Source organism: Hemicordylus capensis, chromosome 2, assembly GCF_027244095.1.
Source record: "Hemicordylus capensis ecotype Gifberg chromosome 2, rHemCap1.1.pri, whole genome shotgun sequence".
Classification (NCBI taxonomy): domain Eukaryota; kingdom Metazoa; phylum Chordata; class Lepidosauria; order Squamata; family Cordylidae; genus Hemicordylus; species Hemicordylus capensis.
This window is the reverse complement of record NC_069658.1, coordinates 96999123-97018908: the sequence shown is the minus strand read 5'-3', so window position 1 is coordinate 97018908 and position 19786 is coordinate 96999123. Positions and strand designations below refer to the sequence as shown.

Sequence of the window (19786 nt, the reverse complement as noted above, 5' to 3'; positions counted from 1 at the left end):
TGTAGCCAAACATTGGTGGGACCATAAAATTGAAAAAGTGGTAGAAAATGAAGATGTAAAAATATTATGGGACTTCTGACTACAAACAGACAAACATCTGCCACACAATACACCAGATATAACTGTAGTCAAGAAGAAAGAATAACAAGTCAAAATAATCGACATAGCAATACCAGGGGATAGCAGAATAGAAGAAAAAGAAATAGAAAAAAATCACCAAATACAAAGATCTACAAATTGAAATTGAAAGGCTGTGGCAGAAAAAGACCAAAATAATCCCAGTGGTAATTGGCGCCCTGGGTGCAGTTCCAAAAGACCTTAAAGAGCACCTCAACACCATAGGGGCCACAGAAATCACCATCAGCCAAGTACAAAAAGCAGCTTTACTGGGAACAGCCTATATTCTGCGATGATATCTATAACAACAGCAACAACATTGACAATAAAATTCTGGCATTCCAGGTCCTTGGGAAGGACTCAATGTCTAGATAAAACAAGCCAGTCAATAACACCTGTCTGACTGTGTAAAACAAAACAACAACAACAACAACAACCCTCTTTGCTGACTCTTCCCCATCCCTTTCCTTCTCCTAAGGGGACGTGGCAGGGAGGGCTCTCGACAGATTCAGAATCAGATTTAAAATCAGATTAACTCTGATCACCCAGTAGGCGTTGTCCAAGTTAATCTGATTTAACTGTCCAATTCTGAATCAAGCCCGAAGGACTTGTCCTCTTGTCACAGCAATGGAACATTCCACTCTAGGGAGATGGAAATGCAGCTTTCACACTTTTGTGTGCGTGTGTGTGGACTTAATAGTTGATTATTTGTTTTAAGTGGTTTCCAACCATACTGTGTCTCTTTCTCCTCTTTATTATGGAATCACAACATTTGGAGGTGTTTGGCTGGCACCAGTAACTTTTAGATGAAACAATAAAACCTACAGCACAGTGCAACACTTTAGACATAAAGTCACAGAGAAAGGCGGAAGAGAAGCTCATGACTGAGTCTTATTATATCAAGGACACCAGCATGTTTTGTATTCCAGACCTCAAAGGGGATTCAGTAGTAGCAGTAATCATATTTGTCCTATCCTTTCCCATCAGGCAAACTCAAGGATAGGATTACACTGTGTGTTATGTACACACTTTCTATCAGTTTTCAACACAGTAGAGGCAACAGCCATAACATGACTTCACTTAGGTCTGACTCACCTTTTGGACCTATTTTTGCAAGAAGAGAATGAAGTAGCACCATTAATTCTTCATTTGGTGGAGAATCTTTGCTGACATTCACAAGCAATTGCAATGCAATCTGCGTTCCTCCTTTAGCAACAAGAACACCTGTTCTTCTGCTACCACCTAGAAATTAAAAGTTGAGCTATCAGCAGCAATCTTAATAAATACAAATCACACTAGAACACATTTTTACCACACAGTAATTACAAATTACATTTAAAAGGCCAGATGAAATTTATTCTCGACACCAGAAAGGTTATGTTTATATATTTTTCTTTAATTATCCAAGAATAATTCAGATAGATTAAACAAAAGTACCACAAACACACAGACACTATAAACCGCAATTTAATATAAAAACTTACTCACTGCCACCAACTCAATTAGGATGTTTAAGATATTTAGTGTAGTTTGAAGATCTTGTGTATTCTGAAATAATGAATAGCAGATACTTCATGGTTATAATATCACATCTTCCACGGTATATATAAACAGATACACTTAAAAGCTAAACACACACAATAGGCTATGGGCTGGTTTGGATGATACTTTGCAGAACAGGCTGCCACTAGCTGAAAAGGAGGTATGCGGGCTTGCATGTCCTAAACACTAATTTAGTCTAGTATCTGAAGCATGTGCAGTTCAGACAATCTGCCCCACACCATACGATTAAGGAAAGGTGCTTCTGTGTGCTGGTGGGGAGGCTGAGAGAGCACGTACATGCTCACACATGTCCTTTTGATATGGGAGCAGGCTGCTTGGCAAAGTAGGATCTAAACCAGCCCGGAAAGGCTTGATTTAAACTACAATATAAAGGAGCCCTCTTCTTTCCTTCCAGAATCAGAAGGTATGAAAGTTAATATAAGAAATTACAGTGTCTTATTTTTAATTACAAATACAAATCTTTCATCAACAGGACTAAAAGGGTTTAACTTTAATATGCCATAAGTTTGTTAAACATATGCTACAGTGGCTGAAATAGCAAAAGATCATTTAGTTCAAATGACTCTGCTTCAGCACACAGTCAGCTTTTGTGGTCCTTTGTTTAAAAAGAAGCTGTCACAGACAAAATATTTAACAGTCTACTTTTAAGAATTTAATTTTACTTCTAAAAAAACCCAGACTTCATGCTCAATTCCTCACACACAGAAAGGTGCATAAAATAACTACTCAACTGTTTCATTAAGAAATTAGTCTAGGTAGCAAGCTTTTGGAGTTCAAATTTGCAATAATTTTAAATCCATTTGGTCCACTGATACATCATAAAGAACTGTACCTCTAGAGTTGAGAGTATAACTTCAATTCCTGTTGAACCTTTGGCAGTCATTTCCTTCTTGATTTTTTCTGAAAGTAGTAAAAATTATTCTACACATAAATCTGAGTAATTTAATAAGTAGAAAATTAATTTAGAATGCTGAAGATATAAGGTGGTGCAGAAAAGGACTCAAATGTAAAGCCAGCAAACCTACTTCAGTATCAGTGAACCCATATTTTAGAAACTTGAAGATTCGTTTAAAAGCATAAGCTTGTTAAAATATAATGCACTAGTAGGTGACTTCACTGGGGAAAGTCATTTATGTAGATTACACTTCTAGTAAAGTTCAAGAAATTAAATACATGTAATTAATATGCTTTACTTGGGAAGTAAAAGAGCAGTTTGAAATTTGTAGGATTTCAACTTCAAACATTACTCATTTTATTGAATAATGACCATATATGGCAAAATTGAGTCCAAGAAAGAGCTTCTGCTTTTCTTAGGCATGATGTAATTTGGGAATTATTGATCTGATTAATGACTGTTAAAAATATGTTGAAAACAACAACAAAATATGGTTATATTCAGAATTTCTTCATATCTCACACACATACACACACACACACACACCCCATGTGGTTTTCTTTGGTAAAATACAGGAGGGGTTTACCATTGCCATCTCCCATTCAGTAAGATATGATGCCTTTCAGCATCTTCATATATCACTGCTGTCTGACATAGATGTTTCCCATAGTCTGGGAAACATACCAGCGGGGATTCGAACAAGCAATCTCTTGCTCCCTAGGCAAGTTACCTCCCCACTGCACCATTAGGTGGCAGGTATATATTTTCCCCAAGCATATTCCAGTGTAAAAAGTAGTGCATTCAGCTAATTTAATGGCAGGACTGTGTATGCAAAATTTGGTGTCTTCTATCTATAAGTCAGATATCTACAGATATTTGGTATTTGTAGGTAATAAAAAAATATGACTTAATTTCACAAAGAACAAACATACATTTGGTACAAACAAATTCTTCAAAATATATAATAGAAACGAAGCTGCCTTATATCAAGTCATACCAGTGGCCCATCTGGCATGGGCATGTCTACACTAAATGGCCGCAGTTCTCCAGGGTTTCAAGACAGAGGGTCTTTCTTATCCCTACCTAGAAACGATGAGGAATGAATCTGGGATGACCTTCGAGCTAGGCTTTTAAATATTACAACAAAATCAGCACACTCTTCAAACAAGAAAAAAGAACTGCCCGGGCCTAAATGTGCAGAAGCCAACCTTCTACTGCTTAAAGTAGTGGTATCAGAAAGGGTATATGCCTGAAAATGCCAGACATTATGTACAGTGTTCTCTGTAACAAGAAATCAACATCTAGGAACACTGATGATGTATATTACAAATAAAAAGGGGGGGGCAAAGTGCACCCTAGAAAAGGAATCTGATATATTCATGGCTGATTTCAAAGTACATTTACTTACCTTGACTTTGAGCCAGGTGGAGTATCTTTGATGTAACATATCTGGTAGTTTCTGCTTCCACCAAACACTCTGCATTGATCTTCTCCAGCTGTGTCAAAAGGCTCACAATCCGAGAATTGTTGGTTAGACTGGAGAAAATACATATACATTATTTATGTTAAAGTCTACTTTCAATATAAGACAGGTATTTTTCAGGAGCACATAGCGAAATTTTGTTAAGAGTTTAAAATTAGGAACATGATCCAAAGAGTGCATGTGTGGGAGAATCACAGGTACAGCAGGTATTCACTTGCTGTTCCTATGCAGACTTTTAACGTTTGTTGCTTTATCATTTATACATACCAGCTACTATCAAAATGTTAGCACAGATACAAATGGAAAAATGAGATGTATTTCTTTCTTGTCCAAACTTAAATTGGATGTTTAGGACAGAACTAGATTATACCTTAATAAATAGATGTTCCTACTTTATGCCCCCAATACCAAACAACACTCCTTCCTCAAACCGGTTTTCTTAAAAATTACAGAACACAAAAATTAAAAACTGGATTACAGGAGGAGATTTTAAAACATTAATTAACCCAGTTCTGGACACCTCCAAAAAAGAAAGAAAACATACTCAACACCAAGGCAAAAATATGTTAAGGCAACAGACTGAAAAATTCAATTTATTTGACACATGGAGAGAACTACATCCACTGGAAAGAAACTATATGTTTTATTCAAACAGACATCAAACATACTCCAGAACTGATTATATTTATATCTCAGGCCCTCTGTGGCTATATTTACAAAATACCTTTATTGGAGATAAAATTTGGTCAGTTTATAACTGAATCACAGGGTGGCTACAATTTGAGGAAAAAGAAAAGAAAAGAAACTTATGGGAATTAAACACAGCTTTATTAAATAATAAACATATTGTAAAACAATTAGAAAACAAAATCCAATAATTCTTTGAATTTAATGCAGATTGTGGAATAAATCAACAAACAATCTGGGAAGCATTTAAAGCCATGTTTTGAGATGAATTTATAAGTCAAGCATCACAGGCCTTGAAATGCAGGAACTCTGAAAGAGAAAACATTATACAAATTTAAGTTAAAAATATGTACAGTCAACTCCAAAACACTAGATTTGGACTTATTAGATTCTCATGTAATTCAAAAACAGCTATTATTTTTAAGACAAATTTATTTATTTATTTATTTCACTCATATCCTGCTCTTCCTCCGAGGAGCTCAGAGGTTATTGTTCAGAGGACATGGTTATTTTTATCCTCGCAACAGCCCTGTGAGGTAGATTAGGTTGAGAGATACATGACTGGCCCAGAGTCACCCAGTAAGTTTCATGGCTGAATGGGGATTCAAAAAAATGGCAATTCGAATGGGGATTATGAAAAAGGTGCTAGAGCAAGTAAATACTTAGCTAGAAGAATAAATAATAAAACTCAGTCTAAAGCAATCAGACGTCCAAAGACCATAGGAATTTAACAAAAACTACAGACATCTTGGAGGAACTAACTACATTTTATGAAAATCTATACACTTTGGAATCTCCACAACTGGACAATATTCTCAAATTTGTATATACACATCATCATACTAAAATAACATCTTCACATGCTAAAATAACGGAAGATCCTATCTCAGCAGCAGAAATTGTTCAAGCTATAACATCCACTAAACTGGGCAAATGTGCTGGACCAGATGGCTTCTCAATGGACCTTTAGAAAACATTTAAAGACAAACTCACCAAACCTCTTACTATACTATTTAATGATGCTTGAAATAATGGTAAAATCCCACCGACCTAGAAAGAAGCCCATATAGTGGTAATTCCCAAGCCAGATAAGGTTGTCTTACAAATCCTGGATCTTATAGACTGATATCACTGTTAAATCAAGATGCTAAACTATTCACAACAGTATTAGCTAAAAGATCAGACAACTTTATCATTATATACATCCTGACCAATTTGGATTTATCCCTAAAAGAAATTTAGCAGATAACACAAGAACCCTTAATATTATACTCTATGCTAAAAGGAACAAAATTCCTCTCACTATATTGGCTTTGGATGATGAAAAAACTTTTGACAAGCTAGAACCTAATTACCTACAACACTTACCGGACAAACTTTAATTTGGACCAAAAATTTTAAAAATAATAAGTTCTTTATATGATACCCCAACAGCCACGGTATTGCCTAACAATCTATAATCAGAAGACTTCAAAATTCAAAGGAGTACTAGATAAGGCTGCCCATTATCCCCTCTTCTATTTGCCCTTTCCACTGAACCCTTGGCGAATGCAACGAGATCATCAGTAAAAATTAAAGGACTTAAAATTAAGGACATAGAGCATTAGTCTCTATGCAGACGACATCACTCTATACCTGACCAATTCAAACTAAGCTATCTTGAGTATTAAAAATATCTTAGGAGACTTCAAGAAGGCATCAGGTTTTAGCATCAATATCAGTAAATCCATAATTGCTAATTATGATTCTTCAGCGGAAGAAAATTTACAGCTACAAAATGAGACAACTCAAAAGGGCAAAAGAAAAGTGCAAGTCATTAGGTATTTGGATGCCTACTGATGACACCTCACTCATTGGGATTAACCATGTACTACTTTTTCAAAAGATTGAACAAGATCTCTGTAATGGGCATTCTTTAAAGTTATCATGGCTACAACAAATTCATCTAGTAAAAATCATAATCTTACCAAAAACCATCTTTTTATTTCAGACTATTCCATTTCTTATCTCTAAAGCCAAGGTCTCACAATGGCAGCAGATACTGGGCAAGTTTATCTGTAGTTATAAAAAACCAAGAATACAAAGAGCGATACTAAAAACAAACAAATAAATAACGGAGGTTTAAAATATCCAGATTTACAACTATACTATGATTCCACAATACTTTGATGTTGCTTACCTAAACTTACATTGTCTCATGATGACCGAACATGGCCGAACTTGGAGAAACAGGTTTGCTATCCGTACAATATTGAAGAAATATTATGGCAAACCTGGAAAAGCAGACCAACGTGCAAAGACAATCCATACTTATTAAACACTATTCTAATTCTAATGTGGGACAAACGGCATCATATATTAGCTCCATCCATACTCAAATGCTGTCTTCTTCTTTAAACATCAAAGAGGAAATTTATAAAATATTAACTAGATGGCACCTTTCCCCCTCAAACTTAGCTGTGACAAATCCAGATATGTCCCACTTGTGTTGGAAAGGCGGCAAGTAAAAGTTCTTTCTGTCACCAATGGTGGTCTTGTTCATTTATATACAAATTTTGGCTACAAATACATAAACATATTAAAGCAATATTAAACAAAGACCTAGAGTTAAGCCCGATGAATTATTTATTGGATTTACCGCTACAGTCTCAACTCACCACTTCAAACAAAGAACTCTTTAGCCTCCCAACTATATCAGCAAAATTTATAATTGCCTCATATTGGAAGAAAAAAGGGCAAATTTCAGTTAGAGCATGGTTCAATTAATGGATAAAATTTCTTTACTACTGAAAAATGATACAAATCAAAACCTAAGTGCACTATACTATTCCAGGTGGGAACCCTTCTGGAAATATATAGAAGAAGGTAAGGACCCAATGCATGACCCTAATGCTCTGAACTACATTTACTCTTGGTGAAAGTGAATGTTCATTTGTAGAAACTAGCTGATTCTAGTCTGTATGTTCAAAACTGTTATTTAATTGAACGATGCAGGGGGAATTGATGTTATAAATATGTGTCATTGTTATTCCATAATATGATACCTACCTGTCATTGTATTTTGAAGGGAAAATTTCTAGACATAAACTTGTCTTTAAACTGAACAGCCACTTGTGGCAGGAATAGTTGTGGCAGAAATAAGAAGAGTTCTGGCTTTAGTTTAGATTGTTGTGTAGAGCCTTTACAGAGCCAAAATGGGATTAGTAGAGCATCTGTATTTCCCATTTTAAATCAGATTGGCTTGCTGGGCAGACTCCAGATTAAGTCAGTCATGACAAAACTCTATCGAAGTCAGTAAGAGATGTCTAACTAAAGCCCCATTAATTTCAATGAAATTTAGTCATGATTACCAAGCCTCGATTCTGTCCACAGTTTGTTTCTCGATATTATTATTTTTCTAAATCTAAGGACAGGTTTACCCACAAATTTAGAGGCATTATTGCTTTCTACCACAGATTAATAAAGGGATTAAGGCTGTTCTTAAAGAAATTAAGGAGCTACATAAAGCTACATAAGGAAGGGGAAAGTGCTCAATAAGGCTGCATATTTCAGAATCCAAAAAGAGTTATACCACCTTGCACTTTGCTACATACATCAACTGAGCAGTAATTGCCATGGGCAAGAATATTTATGGCAAAAGTACACAATACTTTGGCAGCTGCACGAACCAGGCTCTCTCCCTCTTGTAGCTTTAAAGGGCTACAAGAGGGAAAATCCAAGCTATGAGTGTAACTGGTCCAGCAGTGCCTGGCAGCATACATCATTTCATCTTCTTTTTAGCCCCAAAGGCTACTGGTAGTGACAGAGAGCCACATGGGTAGCTTGAGTTTATAATGGAGTATGTATTCTGTTGGGATGGGCAGAAGCAAGAAGTTGAGATGAGAACATAGACCAATACCTTGCCTCCCGATTTTTAAAGCCATGTGCCCTACTATAAATACCACCATTATAGGGCACCCAGAACTGTGCCATCCATGTGGCTCGTAATTTTTCCTTCTGACCAGAAAGTAAGATTCAATCTATTCTAGACAGAGCCACATTCCTCCTTAAGGACCAAGTTCACACGTGGAAGTTTTATTAGAATCAGTCTTTACTTCAGATGGCCTGGTGGCATGAAGGCTAGTGTGTCAGTTGCAGCTCAGCAGTCAAAATCAATTTGACGGCACACTTTACCTTTTACCTTTAGACAGAAGTAGCCTGGTCACTATGATCCATCCTCTAGCAACATCCAGATGCACCCTTTATAGCTTGGTACCAGGATACTCATGTCTACTTGTATGTGAATCTGCGCAAACACTAAATTCTTCATGCAAGGCCTTTCTCTGGGCACTTCTGCTTTCAAAGGCGAGACAATGGCACCCTGTTTGTGGAACACTCTCCCCATGTCACACCCTTATTGCTAAGTATCAGGTGCTAACTGAAAGCCTTATTTGCATTTGCCTGAGCCTTCCTGAGAATGATCAACTTCTCATTCTGTGTCTGTTTTGTATACTATTTTTATGTGCTACCTTACAATGCTTAGATATATGGTCTTGTATGTTGAACTGACTGTTTTATGGGTTATTTTACTATCGCATGCTGTTGTGGGAGGGTGTGTTTGTATATCCTGCTTTTCAGCCAAATAGCTTTCAAAGAAAAATAGAATAAAACAATTTGGAAACAAAATAGAACCCCATGGAAATAAAAGGGGTTAGGCAGTATCAATTACTAGAGACCAGATTCCATATGAAATCTAGTTGGGCTAATTTAGATTGTAAATTGGCAACGAAGCGCATTTGGAAAAGTGACCAGTATATTGCAATACCCAAAGGCTTCTATATTCATGACAGATACAGTCACCAGCAGAGGAAAGTATGTGTAATGAACAACATACATTATGGTAGACTTCACTTAAACCCATTTAAATCATTTAGGAGGTTTATCATTTATTTAAATATTTCTATACTGCCCCAAACTTGCATCTCTGGGCGGTTTACAATTAAAATCATTTAGAACACAAAAAACATTTAAAACCCAGTATTAAAAATTCCAAAACTATAAATCTAATTAAAAGCCTCGGTGAATAAATGTATCTTCAGTGTCTTTTAAAAAGTTGCCAGAGATGGGGAGGCTCTTATTTCAACAGAGAGCGCATTTCAAAATCCAGGGGCAGCAACGGAGAAGGCCTGTTTCCGAATAGCCGCCAAACAGGTTGGCATCAACTGCAGACGAACCTCTCCAGATGATCTTAACAGGCAGTGGGGCTCACGGCAGAAAAGACATTCTCTTAAATACCCAGGGCCCAAGCTGTTTAGGGATTTGTAGGCAATAACCACCACCTTGTATTTTGCCCAGAAACGTACTGGCAGCCAGTGCATTTCTTTCAACACAGGAGTAAGATGGTCTCTCCTAGATGACCCAGAGCCCAACCTTGCTGCCACATTCTGTACCAACTGCAGTTTCCAGACTATGTACAAAGGCAGCCCTTCACAGAGTTCATTGCAGTAATCCAGCCTAGAAGTTACCAGCATATGTAGCACTGTTTTGAGGTCATTCATCTCGAGAAATTGGAGCAGCTGGCATATCTGCTGAAACTGATAAAAAGCACCTCTGCCCACCACCTTAAACTGGGACACCAAGGAGAGGTTCGGATCCAGAAGCACCCCTAGATTACATACCTGTTCCTTCCAGGGGAGCATGACCCCATCCAGAACTAGCAGATCAAAATTGGCTCCTAAGTTCCAACCCCACACAATAAGTACCTCTGTCTTATCTGGATTCAGCCTCAGTTTGTTATCCCTCATCCAGCCCATTACCGCTTCCAGGCAGGCATTTAGGGAGGTTATGCCCTCTCACGATGATGCTGACATGGAGAAATAGATTTGGGTGTCATCAGCATACTGATAGCACCCTGCACCAAATCTCCTGATGATCTCTCCCAGGGGTTTATTGTAGATGTTAAACAGCATTGGAGACAATATGGAACCCTGAGGGACACCATACAAAAGTGCAGATTTTGAAGAACAGTCTCTAAAAGACACCATCTGGAATCTGCTTGTGAGGCAGGAGCAGAACCACAGCAAAACAGTGCCTCCCACCTCCAGTCCCCTCAGATGTTCCAGAAGGATACTATGGTCAATAGTATCGAAAGCCACTGAGAGATCTAAAAGGACCAACAGAGTCACACTCCCTCTGTTAATTCCCAATTGAAGATCATCCATCAGGCTGACCAAAGCAGTCTCCACCCCATAGCCCATAATCATGAATCTATAATTATTTGATCATTGATTTTAATAGACCTTCACTTTTTAAAAAAGCATTGCCTTCTGATCAATTGATTAACCATAATATGTTTCCAACTGAAAAGTTTCAATCCATGGTGGTATTTTTAAAGCAGTAAGTTTAATTTTTTCAAGATTAATTCTAAATGTACTTCAGAAAGCAATGATTACTTTCTTATTGTATTTGCTAGGACATTTTGATGCCAATATTTGCAATGAGTCCACTGAGTCAGCATCAGGGCTCAGGTTAGCCAGGGATTTCTTGAAGATTAATCATGATATGTGCCCGAATATATTAGGATGTGAATGCTGTAAGTATTAGGTATTTATCATAATTAGGGTGTGAAAAGGTGTAAAACAGGCACCTTGTTTTAGCTCTAAGAATTTACAATGTAACTCAACATTAAATCCTATTGCTGACATTCAAAACATACAGGCGCTGATAAAATTCACCCTTCATATTTGAAACCATATACACAGTATTTGTTTTCTTTGCATCACTTTCCTAGAAATAGGAGAAAGTTCTGTTGCATTTTAAGAAGCAGCTCCATAAGACCTTCTACTGGACAACTTACAATGCAGCTATATTGCAAGTGACAATTTATGTTATACATACAACAAAATATGTTTATCTGAAATAAAACAGTTCAGTTTATTATGATCTTTGATCAGATAATGAAATAAAACAAGAAGTAGGGCACGTGTTTAATAAATACTGCCAGTGTTAGTTTATCAAAGCTATGATGGATTACTCTTCCTTGACCTGCAGTTGTAAAACAAGTTTTGCTACAGTTAAGAAATAGTTCTGCATCTAGAATTAAGTTGCTATATAGTTATTCACTGACTAAAAACTAGGCAGAAGCATTTAGAGCAACTTGCAAGACTCTGAGTGCTAGCCATATTTTCCAACTCCTCCTCAGTGTTGTATTCCAGGAAGCCATTCTTGAGGGCTGAGAGGTAGGGATGTGCATGAACCAGCAGATGGTCAGTTTGACAGCAGGGGTGTGTGGTGTTATATTTAAGTAGGGGGAATGGTGCTCTTACGCCCTCCCCCCCGGCCACATTTCCCCCGCCAGCACAGTACTGAAAATCACTAACATGGGGCAGCAGCGTACCGCCCCGGTAAATGGTCTTATTTCTCTATGTAGACTGCTTTGGAACCTTTTGTTGAAAGGTGGTATATAAATATTTTCTTTTGTTATTGCCGCCCCATCAACGTCAGATGGGTAGTTGAATCAGTTCGGAGGTCCGGAAAGGGGCCTATGAAGCAGTTTGTGCACATCCCTACTGATAGGCCTCTGACACACAATTGGCTTCAAAGGGAGGAGGGAGTCCTGGCAAATAAGGCAGAAATATATTTGGTGAATGGAAACTGTTTCCAACCAGCTTCAGGGGATTCCCCCTCCCTTTGTACTCACCTCTGCTGCATCCCCCCACCCACCCCAATTTTATTTTGATCACCGCCCAGAAGCATAAGCAGGCAAATATTAATCAATACTTACATACCAATCAACAAAAAACATAGCAAACAAAGTAATATTTGCAGCAAATTAAAATACATTCCCATTTCATTCTATATCTATTCTGGTAAAACATGCATCTTCTGTTGGACTTTACTTGCTATTAAGCAGAACTTGGTAACATTTAGAGATACAGTATCACATTATTCAAATCCTCTAAAAGGTAATTTACATAAAATTTATCTGACCATCCTGGAAAGTCTTTTTAAAATAGCAGCAAATAATGATCCTGAATGTCTTCGTAAAACTTATAATGCAACAATACATGAGATGTTGTTTCAATACCACCTGATGTGCATGGGCAAATCAAACAATGTCTGTGTGATATGGAACACCAAGTAGATATGAGTCATGTAAGTAGATAACTTTCAGGATATCAGATTTTTGTCACCAAGCCGGACAGGTATCTTTGTATATGATTACTGTCCCAAAATACTGCAAAGCATTCTTTTGCCCATCATGATGCATTACACAGTGCTGTGCTTGAAGGGAGATTCAAGAAGATCCTATATGTTGAACACCACTGACAATGGCCCCTCAATCCTCAAGGAAGTTTCGACCGAGGGGGGGGAAAGAGACTCAGGGGGCTGCCACAAGGGGGGGACAGGGAAATGGCTGGCACTCATGCCACTTTGGATGCTACCCAGGGTGATTTTTATTTTTAAGGTTAATTTTAAATTTGAAATCTGACTTTATTTAAATCTCTACCCGCCCCGCCCCACACACACACTAACTTCCCAACTCACAAACAATGATCTCTTTAACTTCCATTCTGACTTTGCTTTGTGTCCTTACATGTTTACAAAGAGAAATCCAGTAATTCATAATATTCCCTTATCTAACAAATGGACCACCACAACACAAACGTCATATAAACCAGCACTTCCAAGTCCTCTAGTTAGTTGTATATCATATTTTTAATGTATTTATTTACTACATATTAACCAATTCATATGTACTACTGTTCAGGAAATATCTGAAAAACAAAATAAGAAACTAGGCTTGAATTAGTGTTGACTGAACTGTTACCCATGGGCAGCATTTGGCCTCCTAATTCCAGAAGTTCTCCACTTGAAGTGAGAACTCAACCCAGATGCCTCTGCAACATCACAGCAGCTTTTGGAGCACACTGCCACAAGTCATGTGGATTGGTGTATGGCTGGTCATCAGTATCACAAAAGACTCTGGCAACAATCCCACCTGAAATGAAAATATATTCCACAGTGCTCTGCAACGCAGGCCTTGCTTCACTGTGAACAGGTTCAGTTGCTTAGTTCCGAGACATAAGCATCTGAGATATAAGAAACTGGCCATCCTAGTTTTAAGTTAATCCATCCCATTTAGAACAAGAGAAAGAATTGTTACTGCAAGAGAGCTTATTATAAGAAGCTTGCTTCAGAAACTATTTATTTAAATAAAGTAATAAAATAAATAAATAATGTAAATAAATAAAGTAAATAAAGTAATAAAATAAACTCATGCAGTGAGTTCAACTGAACAAGTTGAAGAGTTTATTTAAACTCACTCCCATAGAAACATACTCAGGATGAAAACCAACTCAGCATCTCATTACAAGTCCAGTTCAAACTTTAACACAAAATTGAACCATGGAAAGCTTCTGTAACATTGTAAATAACTACAACTATTCACTAAGAGTTGCTACAATCCTAAAGCAGTGGTAGCAGCCTTTCAAAACTCAGCACAGTGGCAGAGATGCTACTCTTGAATTATGTCACTTTAATCAATTTTTGATAGACCTTTATAGCTTATATGCACACAGCCAGCTGTGATGTTGACTATCTGTTATTTGCCATTTTAAGTAATCTCAATTAAAACATATATATGCATATTGCTTACTTAAATATTGAAGAAGGAAGACTTTCCAGAGGTCCTTAGTCATGAGTCCCAACTAGCTAGCCTGATTCACTCAGGGAGAATAAAGTTTCAGAGCTGAGGTTCAATGCAATGATGTCTAGATTTCTTGGTGCTTTTGATTCCTCAAAAGCAATGAGAATTTATTGTTTCTTTTTCTCCTCAAACATTCATCCAGATGTCTTTTTGTTGTTGTTGAGTTTTTGTTATAGAAACCAGAGAGCAGCAGCTACCAGTTGTATGAAAGGCTACTGAATACAAAATACTGAGATTCCCATCTCTTTTAGCTCCCATGTACACTATTGTGTTTTGTTGCTGCTGCTGTTTAAAATGTATTCATTCTTGTGCTTCAACTTGTTCAGGCTCCAGTTTCTAAACTTTCATAAGCAAATTCTGTAATCATTCATTAATTTTGTATGAGGAAACACGACTCTCTTGTTTCTTCCATAAGATAAGATCTATTCAGGACGGTGGAAGATTTTTACTTCTTCCAGCCCACATCTAGAATGTATAGAATTAATGTGAGAGGAGGCAACCCCATCACTCATGCACAGATATTTCCATAAAGCCATAAAACACAGGAAACAAAACACTGGTATGCTTTCAAAATTATGAAGGGTCAATTATGAATTATGAAGAGTCAAGGGTTGGATAAAGGGTAGTTCAATGTTTGAGGCCCTTCAAAGCCCTCAACATTACACAACTGGCATACTTCTGATTGTGGAGTGTCTGTCCTTAGACACTCACAGGTTTTCCTCTACACATTAAGCTTGTTGGCATGCGTTAACAGTAGATAGCACCCATGGATACTTGCCTAAATACTGATTATTTAACACAGGAGATTTTGAAGTTTTAGAGGAAACAAGTCATGCTCTAAGGATACTAAAGGTAAAGTGTGTTGTTGAGTCAATTTCGATTCCTGGCGACCACAGAGCCCTGTGGTTGTCTTTGGTAGAATACAGGAGGGGGTTTACCATTGCCTCTTCCCGCACAGTATGAGATTATGCCTTTCAGCATCTTTCTATATCGCTGCTACACAATATAGGTGTTTCCCATAGTCTGGGAAATATACCAGTGGGGATTCGAACTGGAAACCTCTGGCTTGGTAATCAAGCCATTTCCCCACTGCACCATTAAGTGGCTCTATAGCAACCTACCAGGAATTCGAATCGTCAACCTCTGAAACAAGTCATTTCCCCGCTGCACCATTAGGTGGCTCTAAGAATACTACTTTTAGTAAAATTAACATCTCCATTCTATCTTATCTATCTGGAACTCAAGTGTGTTGAATCAGCAATCTTGTTAAACACTAAACAGTTAATGTTTCAATATTAAAGATAAGCCTTACTGGTTTGCACAGGAGCTGTCATGCCTGAGTCCCCAAAATGGCTGGGCCATTTTGGTTAGGGATGGTGGGAGTTATTATTATTACATTTATATCCCGCTTTTCCTCCAAAGAGCCCAGAGCGGTGTACTACATACTCGAGTTTCTCCTCACAACAACCCTGTGAAGTAGGCTGAGAGAGACGTGACTGGCCCAGAGTCACCCAGCTAGTATCATGGCTGAATGGGGATTTGAACTCGGGACTCCCCGGTCCTAGTCTAGCACTCTAACCACTACTCCACGCTAAATGTGAGAACCCCCGGTTCAGTACAAGTTAAAATTACCTAGCTCTATTGTGCTATCATTCTGTCTTCCTGCATGCAGACTTTTGTGGTTAATTTCCAAAAACCATGATAACTTACGTGATATTGCTTCTATCAAAACATAAAGTAATTTCCATAGTAATAGCAGTAGAATAGAATGCACAAAAGCTAGTATTGCATACATTTTAAATGTGCATAGTAGAGGCACTTTTAATGTAAACATGCATTCAATTTCCCACCCCCCTCCATCATCAGAGACTGAATATTTTTGTCTGTCTGTTTGTTTAGAGCTGACCATGTTAACATTTAATAAGAGTTCAACAATTTAAACATTTAATTTAGTAAATGATATTTATATCCTTAGTGGGAGCTTTCTAAACATTGCCTATAGGACAGTTTTAATACTTTAGAGTATCAAAAGAACTCAAGTGTGCAGAAACCAGTACTCTTTCAGGCTCTACACTTAAAATAAATTGTTACTCTTCAGCTTGCCATGAAAATAAATTGGCCATTTAAAAGAGTGACTAGAATGAACTACCACAGTATGTAAACAAGTCATACTTGGAAGAATGATAATATCAATGGCAAAATTCCTTCCATAGGCTTTCCCACTTACCAGGGAATGTTTGCTACTTGCCATGGGTGACTGGACTTCTCAAGCTCTACCCACTTTCCAAGAGGTTTAAACATCCTTACTGTTCTTTGGAACCAATGACGCCGCCTCATGTTCCCATTATTTCCTGTATTAATGCCTCTCAACGAGCTATAAACTAAGTATAACCTACAGCTTGATCATTTCCTACTGAGTGACCCAATTCTAGAGCCTACCTGAGACAACTACATTCTAGTAAGTTACCAGGGCAACCATTTCATGTCATAAGGCTACAGTTCCTAAAAGTCTATAACCAGAGACTCTCTCACTGGAACAGTTTTACTGACGGTTCTGGAAAAAGTATATGTGGCAATTATACTTACTTAGAAATAAGTTTCCCTAAAATAAATGAAATTAAGAGCTGCATCACACATTACAATATTTCTATACAGAAAGTACTTCAGCATGGGCATTATAATAAAACTCATGTCTGAGTATTTTTTTATTTCAATATATGGGTTTTTCCATGAAGAGTATTTACATGCAGGGCGAGCCATGACTAGCCACAACATGTGCTCAAATAATGATAAGCGCATGCTGAGGATCACGATAGGTTATCTACCAGAAGTGCCTTTTCCTCTACCGTTTTACAGCATGCAAAGCAACCCTTAAAAATTTAGGCTGCCACCCTATGCCCACTTACCTGGGAGTAAGTCTACTTGAAATCAGAAGGACATTTCTGAATAGACATACATAGGACTGAGCTGCTGGTATTATCAGAAGACTAAAGTACATTCTCCAGAGTTTACGAAATGCTCCCTGTAATATGTGAAACCCATAGGAGAACCCCAGTTCCATTTTTAGAACATCTGTTGGCCAATACAAATTTCAGCCAGTTATACTTTCATTTCTTCACCAGGACCAACCAAATGACACAAAGTTGTGAGCAACATGCTTTCATGTTCTCTAAGACTCTTCGTAAGGCTGGTTTAAACACAACAGAAAAGTATGTGTGTGGTGGGGGTGGGTGAGAGAAAACTGGGCACAAGAGCTCAGAAGACTGCTATATTTTAAGACAAAGTACAGGATAAATTAGGCAGACTCAATTAGGTTAACCTCAGTAAATATCAGCTGCTGATATAAGGACACTTCTTCTCCAAGTTTTAAGATCTATTTCTATATGGTTAACTGTGGTATTCGCCAAAGGACACAAAAATCGTAGGCAGCCATATAGGTCTGTTAAGAAAAATCCAACAGTCACAGCCAGTAATATTTTATTAGATCTGCTACCACCTGGAAAGTCTGCTGCTCACAGCTTTGTCACTTTGACTGGTCCTAATAAAGGCACTACCAGACTTGGCTTTTCGAATTTTTTTTTAATGGAGCAATATGCTACCTATGATTTTCATTCCTTCAGTATGTCATATGTTTGCTTTAATTCAAAACCCTGACTATATTCACAAATACGGTTTTCCTCCAAGGTTCTCTAATCAAATATGCACAAAGATATTGCTGCTTTGGGGCAATATATTTTGCTCTAGGCTGCATGTTATATCACAGAATCAGTTGAAATTATAGGAGATGCTTTGGCTGTTAAAGGCTAGAGTGTTAGGGGAAAAACCAACTCAAAAACAGTCAATCATTCAATGTGGCAATGAAAACAAACCTAGACCAAGATAAACATGCAACAAATTCATCAAAACATAGTGAATGTAGGCATGGTTGCTAGGATGTACAATTACTAGAACTGCAACTTTTGACCTAAATTCTATATTTTGCAGATTTGTTGTATGTCTCTAATCTACAGTGAGGCCCCAATGACATAGTACAAAGTAGCATTTCCCAAGAACAGAGATTTGGACAAAAACATGTTACTAACTTAAGGAAGAGCAAACTTTGATCTGCAATTAAAGTTTTTGTTGATTATACCTGTAGCTCTGATTTAATTATAAATTGTTTATTTCCTGCAAAAATATGCAGATATCCAAGATGTAATTAACTATTTGCACAAGTGAGGGAAGTCTTTATTTCTTTCACTTTACAAGTCACCTTCAAGGAACATGATCCTAAGTGAAAATTCCTGGAAATAGAATTGAGTGATCAATATCTGCATCTGCTTTTTTTCTTACCTTTTTTCTGATGTCATTTTTACTTTATTCATCCTGGAAATATTAGTTCTTCATATCAACTTCTCATCATATCTGTAAAAAAGAAAAAGAATGCAAGGGCATATTCAAATGCAATATTTGGAATATGAAACTGCTACAGCAAAGGGCCTTTAATCGATAAGTAATGAGAGTCTCAGGATAAGGTGAGAGGATATCTGGCCACAAAAAAGCCACAGATTCTACAGCAACTGCGATAGTCCCTGGGAATTAAAAACTAGGAGGAAGAGAAATAGAGCGCAGCTCAGAGGTAATGCAGAGCCAGGATTGTATCCTGGCCTTGTGCACTGTCGCCGAACACCAGACAAGGGTGTAGTCCTGCCGGTCGGACGAGCCGGTACTTTTTATTTTGCCAGAGCTGAGCTCTGCAGGGACACAGAACACATAAAGGCGGCGACGGGAAGCGGAAAGGAGCCCCGAAGCGGCGCCCGGCTGTGAAACAAGCCGAGGCAGCGAGCAAAGAAGCTGGAGAACGAGATGAGAATTCCTTACCATTATCCTGATTCTGCGCCCTCCACTCGCTTTGCGCCCTGCGCTGCTGCTGGCTCCTTTCAAGCTCCGTCGGTTTGTTTCCACAGCCCCCCGCGACGCCTCCCCCTCCTTCCCCTTCTCGTCGCCTGCTCTGCGTCACTGCAGGGAATCCCTCCTCCTTGGCTCCTTCTTTCGCATTTCGGGGGGCGGGAGGGGGAGAAACAGCACCGTGCGGGACGGCAGGAGAAAGATTAAGAGCCAAAGAGCAGAGGAAGGAAATTCTGATACTTGGAGAAAGGGGAGGCCTCCTCCTTTTCCTCCTCTCTCTCTGATAACGAGGGGGAGGAGAGGGGAAGGGGTGTGTTCTAACTAGCCTCAGAGCAGGCATTCGGACATTTGGGGCAGAGGCTCCATTGGAAGTCGGGAGGATTTGGGTGTGTTGGCTGTCCCTGTGTAAGGCCTAGGCCGTTTTCTAAAAACGTTTTTCTTTCGATTGGGGACGGAAGTTCTTTTA

The 19786-nt window shown here is 38.2% G+C and overlaps 1 protein-coding gene across 7 annotated transcripts in view; it reads right to left on the bottom strand.

Annotated features, from left to right (window-relative positions):
- Window positions 1-19425, bottom strand: part of AGTPBP1 (ATP/GTP binding carboxypeptidase 1) — an 80291-nt gene extending 60866 nt beyond the window's left edge. For 3 of the 7 annotated variants that reach the window (XM_053295460.1, XM_053295461.1, XM_053295463.1), the window contains exons 1-5: window positions 16661-16838; window positions 3984-4111; window positions 2513-2580; window positions 1602-1665; window positions 1213-1359 (exon numbers count right to left, since the gene is read on the bottom strand). In XM_053295460.1, coding sequence (XP_053151435.1) covers window positions 1213-1359; window positions 1602-1665; window positions 2513-2580; window positions 3984-4111; window positions 16661-16770 — 517 coding nt within the window. In that variant the 5' untranslated portion in view covers window positions 16771-16838. Of the gene's footprint in view, window positions 1-1212; window positions 1360-1601; window positions 1666-2512; window positions 2583-3983; window positions 4112-6712; window positions 6801-16660; window positions 16839-18765; window positions 18838-19293 lie in introns of those variants that run through there. The other 4 variants (XM_053295464.1, XM_053295462.1, XM_053295465.1 and 1 more) reach the window with 4 other exon arrangements.
- Window positions 19426-19786: the final 361 nt, after the last annotated feature.